This window comes from Equus caballus, chromosome 1 (assembly GCF_041296265.1).
Source record: "Equus caballus isolate H_3958 breed thoroughbred chromosome 1, TB-T2T, whole genome shotgun sequence".
In the NCBI taxonomy this organism is placed as follows: Eukaryota; Metazoa; Chordata; class Mammalia; order Perissodactyla; family Equidae; genus Equus; species Equus caballus.
In genome coordinates, this window is record NC_091684.1 from 158,777,524 (window position 1) to 158,796,073 (window position 18,550).

General features: G+C 48.5%; 1 protein-coding gene across 2 annotated transcripts in view; it reads left to right on the forward strand.

Annotated features, from left to right (window-relative positions):
* TGM5 (transglutaminase 5) overlaps nt 1-18,550 on the forward strand; it is a 30,712-nt gene that overhangs the window by 9,788 nt on the left and 2,374 nt on the right. For both annotated transcript variants that reach the window (XR_011427096.1, XM_023618969.2), the window contains exons 4-10: nt 151-269; nt 2,777-2,905; nt 3,506-3,683; nt 13,242-13,380; nt 13,992-14,095; nt 14,202-14,441; nt 17,842-18,207. Coding sequence is in view for 1 of the 2 variants with exons in the window: in XM_023618969.2 (XP_023474737.1) it covers nt 151-269; nt 2,777-2,905; nt 3,506-3,683; nt 13,242-13,380; nt 13,992-14,095; nt 14,202-14,441; nt 17,842-18,207 (1,275 nt within the window). In the remaining variant the exon portion in view is untranslated. The remainder of the gene's footprint in view (nt 1-150; nt 270-2,776; nt 2,906-3,505; nt 3,684-13,241; nt 13,381-13,991; nt 14,096-14,201; nt 14,442-17,841; nt 18,208-18,550) is intronic.

Sequence of the window (18,550 nt, forward strand, 5' to 3'; positions counted from 1 at the left end):
CCAAGACCCCCGTCTCCTGCCCCTCTTGGTGTCACCCAGTGCTCTCCCCAGAGCTTGGTTTCCATAGGACAGCACCTTCTGGGATTGGGAGTGGGGCAGGAAGGGTAGGATGACTTTTGCTCCTTCTTGTTCTCCCATTTTGATTCCCAGAGGACGCTGTCTACCTGGACAGTGAGCCCCAGAGGCAGGAGTATGTCGTGAATGATTACGGCTTCATCTACCAAGGGAACAAGAACTGGATCCGCCCATGCCCCTGGAACTACGGACAGGTGAGTCGCAGCCCTGCTCAGGGCCCATCGGGGCCCTGGACTCCTGCGGAGAGGGGAGCAGAGGCAGGCTGGGACAGTCCCTCTCGTGCGAGGTTCACCCAGAGATGGTAACTTAGTGGCACCAGGAAGATGGGAGATGGGAACCCAGGGTGGTAGAGGAGCAGCATAGAAAGTTGGAAGGTGCTCTTTGCTGATCATGTCTGGTTTGGAGAGCAACACTGGAGGAGAAGGGCAGCTAAAGGCACGCAGCCAGGAATTCCATGAGTCCGAGGCTGAGGACGAAGGGACGACAGTGACAACTGCAAGGACAGTGCCTGGGTTTTTGTTTGCTAAACTGTTTCCATTGGGGCCACATTTGCCACTCCCTCACTTCATCCTCACCACCCCAGGCCACAGACCTTAGGATTAGTTCTACCACCTGAGGAAAACTTGTGTCAGGTCTCAGGGCTGATGAGGGGCTGCCTCTTTACTTGTTTGTTTTGATTATATATCTTTTTCATTACAAAAGTAATACATGGTTGTTTTTCACACTTTACAAAGTAACATTATAAAAATGAAGATCATCCTCAGCGCTGTCACCAGCATGGTGTATGTTTGTCTACATTTTGTTTCCTGCGCATATTCTAAAACACGTGATTTTATTCGTAAAAATAGCACCGTATTGATTACAATGCTCTGCAACTCCTGCCTTACTAAAAGCCTGCCTCCTGCCTAAAGCTCAGCCTACAGCAAGTGTTCCAGGAAGTCCAGTGCCAGGCCGGGCAAGAGGGCTCTCGAGGATAAGCCCTGGCACCAGGAATACTGCTGAGGGGAGAGGACCAGCTCTGGTCGCTCAGAAGGGGTGTCGGCTGGGAAATCCTGGGGGTGTTTGTGGAGCCTTGTATCAGGTTGATATGGGTTCCTCTCCTGCACCTGCCCAAATAGAACTCCAACATATGTGGCCTCAGCCCAGCCCAGGCCCCCAGGGTGACTATAGTCAAGATGGGACACAGCAGCCCCAACTGACATCCCCAACTCCTCACTCAGCATGCAGAGATGGGCCAGAAGACAGAAGCTGGCTGTCATCTGTGAGAGACAGAAGTGAGGGGTTGCTGCTTTCTGAGCCCCAGGTCCCGCCCTTTCAGTCTCTCTTACTCAGTGAACATATACTGAGTGCCTGCTCAGCACCAGGCAGGGTGCTGGGTGCTAGAAATATGAACATGAATAAAGCGCTGTCCCTGAGCCCACGGTGTAGTGGGGACTCAGACATACAAGGTTACTTATCATGCAGTGGGATATGTGGATATGAGGGACAGGCCAGGGTGTTTGGGGAGCCCAGAGGAAGAGCATTTGGTTGGCATTGGGTCGTTGGGGAAGCTTCTTGGAAGAGGAGAGACTTGATCTGAGTTTGCTAAGTCAAGGAATGTGGGAAAATATCCTAGACAGAGGGAAGCATGAGCAAAGACACAAAGGTGAGAAACAGTTTGACCTGCTGGGGGGGTTACAAGATATCTGGTGCTGCTGGGGCAAAAATGGTGAAGCAGGGGGTATTGAGAGGTGAGGCTGGAGAGGCAGAAGGGGGCCAGATCAGGGAGGGTCTTATGCACCTTGTAGAAGAGGCTAGAGCTTTGATGCTGGAGGCCATAGGGTCCTTTGAACATTTTAAAGCAGAAAAGTGACCTGATTAAACTGTCCCCTGGGGAAGATGGATCCCAGAAGCCTCCTAATCTAGCTTATTGCCCAGTGTTACGCAGGAGTAAATGCATTCATTTGCTCTCATTCAGCAAAGATGCACGGAGTCCCTACTATGTGCTGGGCACTGTGCCAGGCCTGGGGTGTAGAGTTGCGAGAAGAGCTGGCGAGAGACAAGAGAATACACTCAGGCAGGGAAGACAGATCTTGGTTACATCATTACAACTGAGTCTGATAAGTAGAGAGATGTAGCCAGGCTAAGGAGCTAAACCAGGCTGGGGCTCGGGGAAGGCCTCAGAGGAAGTGGCATTTGCGCCAAACTAGAAGGACAAGGAGTCAGCCTGCCTTGGGTGGGAGGTTTCCATAACTCACATGCTATTAGTCAGTCAGGAGCCCCACTGACTCATGGGTGCCATGGCAAGTTGGTGCCATCACCTCCAGCAGTAGCCGCCAATGATGAGCTGGGTCAGCAGATGAGGGTGGAAGATGAGGCAACATGGTTTTAGCAAGAAAATCCCATGGGCTCCAGGAGTACGGGGATTGATGGGAGAAGAGGGAGAAACAGACTTTGCGGCCAGTCAAACTTTGGACAAAGCTCCAGGGATTTGACTTGCAGGACATACAACCTGGGTGAGTTGTGACCCCGGAGGTTTGAGACCCAGCACCTGCCTAGGAGGCAGTTCAAGGCCGTGCTACTGGACACAGCTACCTTCCAAATGGGGTGTATTCCACAAACACACCCCATGGGAGAGCTGGGTGGAGTGAGTCGTGTATTTCTTTCCATATCTACATGTGCTAAGCGTGGGTCCCTTGCCTCTCTGCCTCTCCCCTCGCAGTTTGAAGAGAATATCATAGACATCTGCCTGGAGCTGCTAGACAAGAGCCTGCACTTCCAGATCGACCCAGCCATAGACTGTGCCCTGCGGGGAAGCCCCGTCTACATCAGCAGAGTGGTGTGTGCCATGGTGAGGTTGGGTTGGGCTCTGCCCACGCAGGGCATGTCCAGGGAGGGAGGAATCTGTGCAGGGGAGCCCTGCCCAGTCACATTGCCCCCTGCAATGGGAGAATGAAGAGTTGAGAGGCACGGGCCCTCTGGTAAAGTGATTTTGGACAAGACTGATGAAAGAATGTGGGTAACAGGTTCTCTCAACTGAGCTCTGAAATAGCTGGGTGTGGGCCATCACCTCTATTAATTCCAAAGTGCATGTTTTTGAAAAGGCTGAGTGTAGCTCTGGTTTGGGAAATAGTCTTGTTGTTTCTAAATTTCCTTTGCTCTGAAGTATTTTTAAAAGTTCTCAGAGTCAAGCTCTGGCTTTGCAGGGGATGGGGACATGGGGCGGTTAGGGAGTGGGTGGAAATAGAATAATAAACTAGTTATTAGTGGAGCACGAGTCAGAAGAGCCAGCTTCCCACCCCACCCGTTTTCAAGCAGGTCTGGAATTTCCCAGGTAAAATGGGATCAAAGACTCCTCTGTGTCTTAGGTCCATGGACCTTGCAGGCCACACATCACATCTCACTGGGGAAATGGATGCTTCTAATGCTTCTATATGTGGCTTCTCTTCAGATCAATAGCAATGATGACAATGGGGTGCTCAATGGAAACTGGAGTGAGAATTACTTTGATGGCATCAACCCTGTGGAGTGGACTGGCAGCGTGGCCATCTTGAAGCAGTGGCATGCCACAGGCTGCCAGCCCGTGCGCTACGGGCAGTGCTGGGTCTTTGCCGCTGTCATGTGCACAGGTAAGGAGTGCAAAGGGCCCCATGGAAAGGACAAAAAGTGTATTGGCTCAGTATTAGCCCTGTGAACACTTCTTGTCCCAGTCTCACACAGTTGCCCCCTAAGGGACATTTCGAAGGAAGTTTTTTCCAGCAAAAATGTCTCATCAGGCTTCACATATCTGGGCTTATTTCAGAGGATGGTTCTGAGATGGAAATCACACATTTCCAGGACCTGCCACCCTTGCCTTCTTCTGAGCCCAGATAACCTATAAGAATATTTCTGAGAGCCTGGCTGGAAATTGTCCGGTCCAAGACAGGAATGAGATGAGGGGCCAAGCAACTGGGAAACTTACAAACTGATTAATGCTCTTTCTGGGCACAGAGAATGTTCTTAATGAAGATGTGCACATGGAGGGGAATGTGCATCTGAGCGGCAGTGTGGGCCATGGGGCCAGAGCAAGATGGCAGCCAAAGTGAAATGACCTTGAATTTGGAATTGTCACATGTTCAGTAGGCCTGGAGGCCTGACTTAGGCCAAGAAGTTAGGAGGAGTATGGAATGGGAAATCAGCTTTTCACATAGGGAATGGATGCTACATTAGTAGAAGAAAAGCTAAAAAAATATGTGTGGAGAGAAGGCAAATGGAAGTTGGTTTGCAGATGGCAAGAGGAGCAAGCAGGAGGAGGAGGCAGAGTGGGAGGGGTGGGATCTTGAGGGAACCGATACCTGGAAATGAGTCACACACTGGAGGTAGCGAGAGGAGGCCTTCCGCCTCACCCAGGGCCAAACTTGCTCCTGGCTCTCCCCCTGACCCTGCTCCCATGCCTAGGCCAGCTCTCAGCCTCTTGGCATGCATATCTGTGCACCTGACGTGGATCATGATTAGGAAGTTATTATTCTTGATAGCTGGGGAAAGGGACCAAGTACAGCTTTCACTCATACGACTCTCTAGTCTAACCCAGGGAGGCCACAACTACCCACGACTTGTTTTTATTGAGAACTTAGGCCTTTTGTGTAGAAATTCCCTGTATGACAAAGCCTGGTGCAGTCTGCGTGTGTGTGTGTGCTGGGCCTGTCTCTGGGCTCTTGGAGGAAACCTAGAGAGCCTGTGGCTGCCAAGCAGCCAGCGCCAGGCTTCTGTCTAAGGGCACAAGGAGGTTTCTGTCAACGCCCACAGAGGGTGGCTTCACATGGGTTGGTGAGGAAGAAGTCTTGAGCTACTCCTCCTTTGCAGCTGCAGAGCCCCACCTTGAGATGGATGCTTTGATGGCCCAGGGATAAGAAACCAGGAATTCAACAGCATTGATACCCAGAGTCACAGAGATTTGGGTGAACTGGGATGTCTGAGTCATCCAGGGAGCAGGCATGAGACTAACAAAATGATCCGGAGAATGGATTGATCTTGTGCACGATAGAGAGGGAAGCTTCTTGGGCATGGAAAAGCCTACAGTGTCATGGGCGGGGGTGTGTGTTTGTAGAGGGAGAGGGTCAGGGGTACGGGTGTGGTTGTCTGCAACTGGGTGATGAGAGAGCTGGAGTGAGTGAATGGAGATTATGTAAAGAAAGCAGACCAATTAAAATGTTTATGAGAATCATGGCCCTTTAGTGACCTGGGAAGCAAAGGATTGGGCAAAGTGAGTCAACGTGGTCCAGTCCAACTGCAGCGCCATCAGCACCAGCCTTCACTAGAAGGGCCACCATGTTGTAAATTAATAGAAATATCGGTTTGAAAAACTCATTCATTCACCAACAATACTTGCTGAATCCTCATTCTAGGCACTGTGCTTCTAGTAAACTTGGATACAAGGACAGGTGAGACCAGCCTCAATCCTCCACTAAAAGTTAACAATTTAGTCAAACTCCTTAACCCAATACAGCTGCCAAAGCATGTTTTTAAAAGTTATTATCATTGTTATTATTTAGCAATCACAATAGCTGACATTTCTTGGGGACTTCCTTGGTGCCAGATACTGTGCTAAAACCTTGACAGCCTAGAGTAATGGTGGGGTGTGTGGACTCTGGAGGTAGACCACTTGCCTTCAGATACCAGCACTACCTTTAATTGGCTGAGTAACCTTGGGCAACTCACTTAACTTGTGCCTCAGTTTCCTAAGATGTTTGATATGGAAAGTAATAGTACCTACATCATAGAGTTATTGGAAGGATCAAGTGAGTTGATACATGGAGAGGGCTTAGAATAGTGCCTAGCTACAGTGAATATTCAGTAAGTATTAGCTAGGACTGCCTCGTTTAATCCCGCAAATGACCTTATGAGGTAGGTCTAACATCATCTCTATTTTGCAGATGAGGAAATAGAGTGGTAGGGCCAGTCTTATCTCCAGGTCAGGCATGCTCTAACCCCTAGGCTATACCACTACATGATCATTACTAGCAGTGCCATTTACCCAGCAACCCTTGTGCTTCAGGCACACGCTGCGCCCTTTCACTCTTTCTAATCCTCACAATCACCTGCAAAGTAGATATCATTGCTGTCGTTTTACAGATGAGAAAACTGAGCCTTCGAGGGACCAAATGACTCTTGTCTGAGTCAGAAGTGTATTCTCCCCTCTGCAGCTCTGCCCCTCAGTATTGCCTTTTTTAATGTCAACCTATTAACTTCAACTTCTTAAAGAAAAATCACAGACTTTGCGTGCATCAAAGATAATGTTATACCTTTTTGGATAGGCCATTTCCTTGACATCCATTTAATTGGCTGTGACTTTGGGAATTTCAGAGACATCCCTGGCCTATCCTTCCTATGCTCAGGGCTGGCCACCCTACAGCTCTCAGTCATCAGGATCTTCCTGTTCTGGCTGTGTACTCCTTGGGACAAGGTCAGGCCCTCAACCCTTGGCTAAGGTCTGTGAAGTAGCAGGAATGCCCTGCACTGTAACAAGAGAACAGAGGGGACAGTGATGTTCTGTTGCCTGAAAATTTTCCCCAAAGCCAGGTGTTAAAAAGCCACTTATTAGGGGCCGGCCCAGTGGTGTAGTGGTTAGGGTCACGCACTCTGCTTCTGCAGCCTGGGGTTCGCAGGTTCAGATCCTGGGTGTGGATCTATACTCATCAAGTCATGCTGTGGAGGCATCCCACATACAAAATAGAAGATTGGCGCAGATGTTAGCTCAGCGACAATCTTCCTCAAGCAAAAAGAGGAAGATTGGCAACATATGTTAGCACAGGGTCAAACTTCCTTGCCAAAAAAAAAGGCCACTTATTGTATGATTCTGTACATATTAAATGCCCAGAATAGGAAAATTCCTAGAAACTGAAAGTAGATTAGTGGTTGCCTAGGCCTGGGGGCAGGAGGGAATGGGAAGTGACTGCTAGTGTGCATGGAGCTTCCTTTTGAGGTGATGAAAATGTTCTGGGATCAGATAGTGGGGATTATTGTACAACCTGTGAATATGCTACAAACAACGGGATTGTACACTTTAAAAGGGTGCATTTTGTGGTATGTAAATTATATCTCAATAAAGTGCTTTAAAAAAAAAAGCCAGGCATCCTAGGAATGTGCCTGGTCTGTTCCTGCCCACAACTGCGTGGGATGGGGATGGGGGCAGCCATGACTTGGGCTGAGGATTGGAAGACATGAACGTGTGACTGTGAGCGGATCTATGGGGCACTATCCCCTCCTCTGTAAAGCAGGGCCCTGGGCCCAGGAGCCATGGTGGGAAACGGTGTGGGAGATGAGGAGGCTGAGGGCTCGGGCGGGACCCTCCTCTCTTCACCTAAGCCTCCTCCACTTATGTGTTTTATATATTGGATCCCCACTTACGATTTGGCTTGCATGTAGGGTCCTCTGCTTAAAACTTTCTTGAAAAATCCCTTGTTAGATGTCATCTAAGATTTCTTCTCACTCAGTTGTATAGTGGCCTCTATAAAGTACCTCCTTATCTCCATTTCAATATGACTCTTGTCCTCCTTGTTTTAACTGAGCCCTTAGCTCTCAAAGAAGGAACCTCAGACAAGGCACTGGTGCGTTGTTTTGCCTCAATCTTTCTTTAGATCCCAGTCCAAACTCTCCTTTGTACAATGCCCTCACTTAAACACAAGTTTACCATTATTCTTCATTGATTTATGAGACTGTATGGAATGTCCCCTCCTAGGGCTGTGAGTTAATATATGGCCAGCACTTAGGAAAACATCTGGCACATGGATGGTTAGTTTTACGTAAGTGTTAGATATTATAATTAGCCTGATATTGTTTTAACCTCTGCCTTTTGGACTCCAGAGGTCTGGCTGGGTCTTATTCAAAAGCCGTTTCTAACCATCCCCCAAACCTCAGTTCCGCATCCATTCTACCACTTTTTTAGTTTATTTCTTTCCTTTATTTCTTGGAGTGTTTAAGGTTAAATTAATCACATTGCTCATTTCATGGTATTTATCATAATAATAGTTCTGCTTCAGGCCCTTCTTTTTAAAAAATTAACTAATTGATATTTTCTTCCTTTTATTTCATTACTCATTCTTATTTGTCTCTCCCCATGATAGGGAAATATTTTGATGTGTTTAATATGTTTCATTGTATTTGAATGTGTTCTCAGAAAAAAGTATATTGTTATTGTTCTACAATATTTTGTCCAGTATGTTTTTTGTTTTAAGATTGGTCCTGAGCTAACATCTGTTGCCAATTTTTTTCTTCTTCTCCCCAAAGGCCCCCAGTACATGGTTGTATATTCTAGTTGTAAGTCCTTCTAGTTCTGCTATGTGGGACGCTGCCTCAGCATGGCTTGATGAGCAGTGCTAGGTCCCCACCCAGGATCCGAACCAGCAAAACCCTGGGCCACCGAAACCGAGTGCACAAACTTAACGACTTGGCCATGGGGCCAGCCCCTGCTTTTTCATCTTCAGAAGTTCCATTGGGTCTTTTTTCTACCTTCCATTTCTCTTATTATGTTCGTGTATTCCTTCACTTCCTCTTGGGCATGTTTATAATATTTAAAATAGCTGTTTTACAATCCTTGTCAGCTAGTTCCATCATCTCTGTCATTTCTGGGTCTAGTTCTATTGATTGACATTTTTCCTGCTTATGGGTCATATTTTCCTGCTTCTTTTCATTCCTGGTAATTTTTTTAATAGATCTATTTTTTAGAATAGTTTTAGGTTTCATCACCATTGCAGATGAGGGAGAAGAATTCAAATATGACTTCATGATGGCATATCCGAAAAACCAAGGCAATAGAAGCATCAGGTTATAAGGGACAATTAAAAGCATGATAGGAGGAGCAGGAAGTGATACTTCCGTCATTTGGAAGCTTAATGCATCCAGGGAGAAACTAAGATGCTAAAAATCATCACATTGAAATGCAACCGCTTTGACTCTATTACCTGCAGCTTTGACTGTATTCTTTAGTAGAAGCCATGGAAGTGTGGCAGCAAAGCTGGCCGAATGAACTTCGGCAAATTGCATGTGAACTTCCCACTGATTTCTCTTATAAAATTGGAGACACATTTCCATGTGGGGAGGCAGGACAGAGCGGGAGGAAGAAGAACTGGTGAGAAGACTTCACGGCCAGTCTTGAACCAGATTCTGTGTTTTAATACACCATTAGCATGGTGTCCACCGCCAGTCAGAAGTGAAGCTGTGCTCCTCAAAGGCAAGGATGTTTTTCACTTTCATGTATGCGTCTAACTCGCTGCTGGTTCATCACGGGGTTTGACAGTTGTCACTGAATGAGTGCTGAATGGCTGGGTGAAGAGACGTGGCATTCACCCTGGGACTGCAGGTGCTGTAATAGACCTTGGGAGCCTTATGGTCCTTTCCTGACTCGGAGATCTTGTCCACCTTTGTCCAAATATCGCCGTGTGAGTGTGCATGCATATGTATGCAAACACTCAAACACACACAGCCTATATGGGTTTCTCTTTTACAAGGAACTCAGCTCCCACAAAATTATCAATGAAACGGACCCCTGAGTCTCATGTCAAACTGAGTCATCAGGACTGATAGTCTGCAGAAGCCTGTTCACAGCTTAAAGACAACTCCAATACAAATTTCTTTCTTTCTGTTTTTTTTTAGGAAGATTGGCCTTGAGCTAACATCTGCTGCCAATCTTCCTCTTTTTTTTGTTCTCTCCCCAAAGCCCCAGTACATAGTTGTATATCCTAGTTATAGGGCCGTGTAGTTCTTCTCTGTGGGACGCCGCTTCAGTGTGGCTTGGTGAGTGGTATGTAGGTCTGCGCCCAGGGTCCAAACCGGAGAGGCCCGGGCCGCCAAAGAGGAATGTGCAAACTTAACCACTATGCCACCAGGATGGCCCCTTCAACACAAATTTAATGACCATCTACTTTACACTCAGCACAGTGCTAGAAGTGAAGAAATGCAACAAAAGTATCTGATGTGAGCCCTACTCTAGGGGGACTTGTAGTCTGGCTGACAAGATAAGACAAACATATGAGATGATAGAGAGCTTCATCAACTAATAAAATGCGTGGCACAGGTGATTGGGGTGAAGTGAGACCACGAGCAGGGAGGTTAGTGTGGCTGGAGCAGTCAGTGGAACCTTCACAGAGGAAGGTGCACTGAGAATGAGGTGTTGCTGGATGTCTAGTGAAGCTGCAGAGGTGTGGCTTGTAATGAAAAGCATGAGGACAGTTTGAGATCCAAGAAACACAGGTTTAAATCCTGCCCTGGCTCTCCTCTTTCTGCCATGTAACCTCAACCTCTCGAAGCCTCAGGTTCCTGCTCTTTCAAGTTGGGATAATCACAGGATTGTGAGAAGGAGTAAGTGAGAGCATGCCTGTGCAGTGCTTGGCACCCACAGTGGTGATGATGCTGTCAACTGGAAAGGAAGAATGGGAAGACTGAAAGACAGCAAGTTCAGTTGGAGGTGTGTTGAGTGACAGCAAGGTCTCCATATAGGCTCAAGATTCAAATTCTGGAATGGCGGGCACAGAAGTGAGAGATGAAGCCACCAGGCAGGATGAGCTCTTTGTGGGAGGACATAGCAAGCAGGAAAGAGGGAACAAGACCCCCAGGAAACACGTATGTGCACGACTTTGAGGATATCTGAGCACTGTTAGCTCCCTTAGTGTGACATTGAGCCTTGGCCTCATTCCCTACATAAGAAGCCATTCTTGACCCTCTGTTGCTTCACTGTGACAGGCCATTGTCCCCCGTCCCAGTCCTCTCACAAACCATGATGAGGAGAGGGTGAGAACAGACCAGTGCAAATCCATCACCTCTCAAACCTATGTTCTCCTGACAATCAAGCTTGGTACCCACTGCGTAGCACACAGCCATTCTGACACTGCTGTGCTGAAGTTGGAAATCACCAGAATGGGCAGAAGATTCCCAAGACATTCATTCACCCCTCCGGGAAAGATGCACCAATTATCTGTGCAAAATATGTCTGGCCCTGTATAGTTAATGGCTGTATAATGATAAATATGAATATCACAGAGTCTCTGCCCTCAGGACGACAGATTCATAAATCATTACAAGCCATGTCTAGTAGAGAGCTTCAGAGTGCCACGAGACCAAAGACCTATGTTCGGGTGGAAAAATGCTCATCCAGCCATGTTAAGCAGAAGCTGACGCTACCACTGACACTTCACATGGTTATTTATGAATTCATCAATCAGGGTGAAGAACAGAGCCTTGCTCCCTGCTCCCCCAGCCCACACTTCCTTGGCACATTCTCTTATTACCTTGTTATCCACCCTCCTGACAGTAATCTTAGCATAAATGTGCCCATGTGATGCTCCTGACTCGCCTGCATGCTCTTGCCTCACTCCTGTCTCATGTTCCTTCAGTGGCAGCTTTTCCAACCTTCACCCTCCCCTCTGAGGCTGTCCTGTGTCACCATCTACAACTCACTCATCAGCTCTTCTCACTCCCTGCTCTCGTTCCTGGGCCCTGTGCAGACCTGCTGCTCCAGGGAGAGCTCCAGGTTCCCCACGGGGCTTCTCTCCTCCCTGTCCTGGGCTGCGTCCAGGGACGTGTTCCCACCTTGGCCTGGAGAGGCTTTGTGCCAAAGTATAAGAAAGAGCCTAAACTAAAATAAATAAGCAGTTAAATGTTTAATATAAATAAGTGTTTAAACTTAAAATTATAAACATTTTCAAAAGGATGGTAGGATGTGTGAAGAACCCTTAGAAATATCTATATTTTTGACTCTGTCATTTTACTTCTTGGAGTCTGTCCCAAGGGGAAAAAAAAAAAAGATTGAGGGCCAGCCCCGGTGGCCTAGTGGTTAAGTTCGGCACACTCCACTTTGGTGGCCCGGGTTCGGTTCCCAGGTGCAGAACTGTACCACTCGCCTGTCAGTGGCCATGTTGTGGCAGTGGCTCACATACAAAAAGAGGAAGATTGGCAACAGATGTTAGCTGAGGGAGAATCTTCCTCAGAAAAAAAAAAAGATTGATCTACAAAGATGTTCATCAAAGCATTATTTACAACAGGGAAAAAACTGGAAACCAACTAAATATCTAAAAATAACCACCACTAGAAATCTTGCTTTTGACAACTATTTGATAACATAGGAAAATGCTAGGGATGTATAATAAGGTGAAAATACTAGAAAGCTGAACTGTGTGCATCATTCTGGGAGGAAGGCTCAGAATCGAGTACAAGCTTAGCAGTGAAACCAGGATTTGAGTGAAAGTTCTGCCATTTTCTAGCTGTGTGACTTTGGTCAAGGCAGCAAACTTTTCTTAGCCTCTGATTCATCATCTTTAAAATGGGGATAATGACAGCAGCTTCTGTGTAGACTTGTCTTGAGGATAATGTGTGTAAAACACTTAGCAACATTCCTGGCTGGTAGACACTATTACTATTATTGTTGTTGTTGTTGTCGTTGAATTGGATGGGCTGCCAATGCTGGACTTGAGGGGACACGGCATTGGTGGTAGGATGAGCTGGGGGATACTGCTGTACTTAAAATAAGGCAAAATGGGAAAATAGGGCAGTAGACAAAGAAAAGAATTTGGCTGGCAAAGGGAAGGGATGCCCCCTCAGGAATAAAGACAACATTCTACCTCCTTTCCAGATTTTCTCTACCAGGTGCAAACTCCCACTTTTCTAAGCTTTTGTTACACAGTTTCCTTCCCTTTCTGCTTTGACCAGTGATGTTTTCCTTGAGAAACTTCTGAGACCCATGGGAAAGGAGGAATCCAAGCCACAGTACTCTCTAAGAATCTGATGGTCTCAGCCAACAATCCCCACCACAGGAAGGAAAATATTCTAGCTATTTGGTTTGAAGGAGATTTGTGGCTAGGAGAGAAGTGAGACCGAGTCAGGCCACCGAATCCTGCCAAAGGAGGCGTACCTGTCCCGCCCTGCTGGCACAGGGAGTGGACCCACAACTTGCTAGACCTTCCGTGGCCCTGCCAGTGCTTGTCTGAGCAGCCAGCAGCTTAACCTTTGCAGAGTCTCTTCCGTGAGCCCCAGGGAGAGGAGCACAGGAAGGTGGAGAGGGAGGGTGGCAATGATACCAACCCAGTGCCCCAAACAGCTCCTGCCTGCTCCTGCAGGGGCCAGTGGAATGATTACCCTGGGCCCAGGGCCCTAAATCCAGGAATTCATAGAGTTCCTGAATCCACAGCCCACAGGAGATTTTTCTGCCCTTTCTGCAGTGATGCGGTGCCTGGGGATCCCCACCCGTGTGATCACCAACTTTGACTCTGGCCACGACACGGATGGAAACTTGATCATAGATGAGTATTACGACAACACAGGCAGGATTTTGGAGAATAAGAAGAAGGACACTGTCTGGTGAGAGGCAACCTCTTAGTCTCTTTCTAGGGCAAACCCTGACAGCAGGAAGTAGACAGGACTGTGCCTATGAGCCTGCTGCTCTCTCATGCCCCCCCACCCCCCACTGTCACCAGCCCCAGGGCTCCATATCCCCAACCCTAAGGCTGGGCCACAGCTGAACACAAAAATAACGATTTTGAGTTTAAAATCCGCACATCACCAGCTCTCTTCCCTGAGTGAGGTTTTCCTTTTTATCACCCTCTTCATGTAACACTCAGCCTGTGGCTCTGGCCTGAGAAGAACCTGAAGTCTCACCTCCGGACACAAAGGCTATGACTGCCTCTGTGAGTCAGCCGCGCACACAGGAAAGGGCCACGAGGACCTTTCTGAGAGAGTGAAGGATTTTTAACTTCAGTGGACTCTGCAAGCCTTCACTTTCTATTCACAAACAGAGGAAAGCTCTTTCCTGGGCAAGTTGCCTCACAGGAGGAAGAGCTGTCACCACTCACCCACAGAGGTTTGAAGTGTCCATCAGTTCATCGTCCCTTGCCTTGCTCCAGACAGAACACAAGTGCTAGAAACTCTCCCTTAGCTTCATTTGATGCTGATTCCTCTGGCTTCTCCTTCAGGAATTTCCACGTCTGGAATGAGTGCTGGATGGCCCGAAAGGACATCCCTCCCGGATATGGAGGCTGGCAGGTGCTGGATGCCACACCCCAGGAGACGAGCAACGGTGAGGCTCTCCAGAAGGAAGGCAGAATCCGCTCCCACAGAAGGTACCCCTGTTCCCGCCCGACCCTGCAGCAACGGTCCATTGTGGCTCTTCTCTTCTCCTTCAGGCCTCTACTGCTGCGGCCCCGCCTCGGTCAGAGCCATCAAAGAGGGGGAGGTGGACCTGAACTACGACACGGCCTTTGCCTTTTCCATGGTGAATGCTGACTGCATGTCCTGGCTTGTCTACGGAGGGAAGGAGCAGAAACTTCACCAGGACACAAATTCTGTTGGCAATTTTATCAGCACCAAGAGCATCCAGAGTGATGAGCGGGATGACATCACCGAGAACTACAAGTACCCAGAAGGTACCACTAAGTCAGCTCCCCTCAGAGTCCAAGTCCTCTGGGCACCCCCGTCCCACCCCAGGGAATCTCCCAGCCAGCTGGGGCAGCCCAGTGGTGGGGCAAGACCCAGATCCACCGTCTCCTCAGCCCTTCAGTTTTAAGGTCCTAGTTGAGGGGTCCCCACTGCCTCACTTCCTCATACCCACCACCACCCCACACCTCCCAGGCCAGTGAGCACCTTCCACAAGATGTTCACGTCCACAGGCCTCCCACCAATAGTACATGAATTCCTCCCCCCTGCCTTCCCGAAAATCAGCCTCCCCCTGGAGATGGCGGGGGAATGAGTAAACTCTCCTATTAATTAATTTAATTAATTTTATTTAACTTGTTTAATTAACTGTGTTTTATTGAGTGTTTGGAGGAAGGCGGGACCACCAGCCAGCATGGAGGCTGATGTAAGGCCAAATGCTCACTCCCACCCCCGCGCCCTGCAGAGGGTGGTTCTGAGATGGGAGAGACCTGGCAGGGGATTCCGACCCAAGCCAGCAGGGGCAAAGGGGCAGCCAAGTTAGTCAGGTGTGGACTAATTCCCGGAAATTGAGGAACACCAACCACCAGGCTCAGCTACCAGGGAACCCAGCAAAAATATCGAAGCCACAAGGGCCAGAAGCAGGGTGAAGGGCAGGATCTGAATAAGGACGAGTCAGGAATATAGGCGGGTAGCTGAGCAATTGCTGGGAGTGCCTGTGAGTGGGTGTCTGTGGTCTGTCTGTGTGAGCCTTTGGGGCTGACACAGAGAAGCTCCAGAATCCAAGCCTAGGAAGGGGATACAAAGCAAGAGACGAGCATTGAACACAGCCCAGCACACAGTCCCTCAGCCCCTCCACCTCCGTTCTTTCTGGGGTTATCTTGATTGGGGTGCCCAGAACGGTTCCTGAGACGAGGATTCAAGTACAAGCAATTTATTTGTGAGGCCATCCAGGAAGGAAGTAGGGTTAGCAAGCGAGACAGCAAAGGGGAGGAAGCCGATGCAGGTGCCTCGGGGAGATGCAGGGCGCCTCGGCGAGCCTGTCAGCACCATGGGCAGCGGGAGCTCCGTGCTGCTGGGGAGCTCTGCCAGTGGGGTTGCCGGGGAAAATACAGGACGAATAATGCCATAGTCTAACTATACCCCCAATTATTTGTTGTTAATCTGAAATTTAATTTACACGGCTTGTATTTTTATTTGCTAAATCTGGCAACCCTGTGAGGGTTCAGTGTAAAGTGTAGAACACTGCAGATTTATCGCACCCGAGAGGCAAGGGGGCTGGGCTATTTACCCACCAACTCCTGTCTGTCAGGGGTTGAGGGCTGCTCCTTGGGGGTGTAAATTTCCTAGCACTTTCGGCCTGCCCCAAGCATGAGTTGAGTCAGCTCTGGTGGCAGAGAAAGCCTCGAAGAGCCACAGGTGCTAGAATTTGAAATCAGGACCCATGGGCACTGAAATGGCAAGTGCCAAGAGGGTGGGGGCAGAGCATTGACAGCATTTGCTACAGAGGTCCACGGGGTTCCACTGTGAACTTGGGGGGTTTGGAGCTATATTCTGGCGGACCTGAGTATGCTGCTCAGTCAGGCAGTATTCTTTCTCCTCCCCACAAGCCTGACAGGATCTGGGGGTAGAGCCGACCACAGAGGAGCTAAATCTGATTTGCCTCTCCCTGGGCACACTGTTTCTGAAGCCAATGCCTCAAGACCCTCTTCTGCCAGGAACCCAGCTTAGAATGACACCCAGAGCAAGGGGACAAAAGGGGCCTCTGCCTGGGAGGCTGTGGAGCCGGGCTCTGGGGACAGAAAGTGCTCAGTGAAGGCAGCTGCTGGGATGGTGAGGGAAGCACCTGAGGATTCCCCACACATCCCGGCCGCACCTCCCCAGGACTGAGGCTGGGCTGCCCTGGGAAGTCAGCCTGCCTGAACTTTTTCCTTTTTTCACTGTGGCTTCTTGGTTTCTCAATTTCCAGGAATTAGTCTACACCAGACCAATAATTTGGTTCTGGGACAGGAAATCACACCATGCCCTGTCGTCTTTAACAGGCTGACTCCTCCGCTTTTGTGGGCTTTCCTTTCCTGTGGGGAAGGCAGGATAGAGTCTAGTGGTCTTGAGCACAGATTTTCAAGTTGGGCAGATTTGGTTTCCGCCTGGACTCTGCCCCTTGGAAGTTGTGTGACTTGGGCAAATGACATGGCCTCTCTGAACCCCATTTTCCTCATCTACATATGGAATAATAATATTTATATTATTATTATTATTGTTGGCAAGGATGTGGAGAAAAGGGAACCCTTGTGCACTACTGGTAGGAATGTAAATTGGTGCACCCAGTGTGGAAAACCCACATGGAGGTTCCTCAAAACATTAAGAATAGTGGCTGGCCCAGTTGTATAGTGGTTAAGTTGGTACACTTGGCTTCAGAAGCCTGGGGTTCACAGGTTCAGATCCTGGGTGTAGACCTACACACTGCTCATCAAGCCATGCTGTGGCAGCATCCCACATACAAAATAAAAGAAGATTGACACAGATATTAGCTCAGTGACAATCTTCTTCAAGCAAAAAAGAGGAAGATTGGCAACAGATGTTAGCTCAGGGCCAATCTTCCTTACCAAAAAATAAAAACTAGACTACCATATGATCCAGCAATTCCACTTCTGGATATTTATCCAAAGAAAATGAAAACACTAACTTGAAAAGATCTCTGCACCCCACCCCCCAGTTTCATTGCAGCACTATTTACGATAGCTAAGACGTGGAAGCAAGTCAAGTGCCCATCAATTGATGATTGGATAAAGGAATTGTGGTAAATATATAAACAATAGAATATCATTTAGCCACAAAAAAGAAGGAAATCTTGCCATTTGCTCCAACATGGGTAGACCTCGAGGGCGTTTTGCTGAGTGAAATAAATTAGAGAAAGACAAAAACTGTATGATCTCACTTATATGTGGAATCTAAAAACAAAACAAACAAAAACCAAGCTCACAGATACAGAGAACAGGTTGGCAGAGGGTGGAGGGTGGGAGAAATGTGTGAAGGGGGTCAAAAGGTAAAAAACAACAGGAATAAAAATACATAAATAAAATAATGCTAGTGATTTAAAAAAAAAATGGTTCTAGGCCCTTCGAGGCACCCAAGAGAAGGTCCTCCATCTCCACTGGGAGATTCACATTCACATAGGCATTGCTAAAAATATTAATAATACTACATCTCTCTCATGGTTGATGTGAGGGTGAAAGGGGTGAAGCACTCAGCAGAGCCTGACACTTAGAAAGCCCTTGATGAATGGTACGGAGTGTTTATTAGAAATGGGGGTTTTAACACCCCTGCAGCGTTGGTGGGGCCGTTGGGAGGATGGTCAGCCTGGCCTACAACTGGTTCTGTCTTTGCCCCCAGGCTCCCCACAGGAGAGGGAGGTGTTTCTGAAGGCTCTTCTGAAGCTGAAGGCTAGAAGGTCCCCAGGCTCCCACCGAGCGGCCTCACAACCTTCCAGGCCCAGGTCCCTGAGCGGGGATGGTCCTCGGAGCCTGGATACACCTTCCCTTCGGCCCAGTGATGTTGTCCAGGTCTCCATGAAATTCCAGCTGCTCGACCCACCCAACATGGGCCAGGACATAAGGTTTGTCCTGCTGACCCTCAACATGTCACTCCAGTTCAAGGACCTCAAAGTGAACTTGAGTGCTCAGTCTCTGCTGCATGATGGCAGCCCCCTGCCGCCGTTCTGGCAGGACACAGCCTTCATCACACTCTCTCCTGAAGAAGGTATGGGCTCTGAGTATGGGCACGGGGACAGGCTGTGTACACAGAGTGGGTTAAAGAAATGCCAGTAGGTTGAAGCCAGCCAACAAGGATCCTATGGGCGGACCGCTGTGACACTGCTGTTCCTAGTGTCTTCCTAGTGTCGCCTCCAGCACAGATTCCTCCTCGTCCCTCCCTCCTTCCCTGTCCTCTTCTCCTCTCCTTCTCCTTCTCTCCTTTCTCCTCCTCCTCGCCTTCCTTTGCTACCTCAAGGAAAGTAGCCTGGTTTAGTGGGGAAAGGCTGAGCTTTGGAGTCATCCAGATTTGGTTAGAGACTCAGCTCACCCATTTACCAGCAGAATGACCC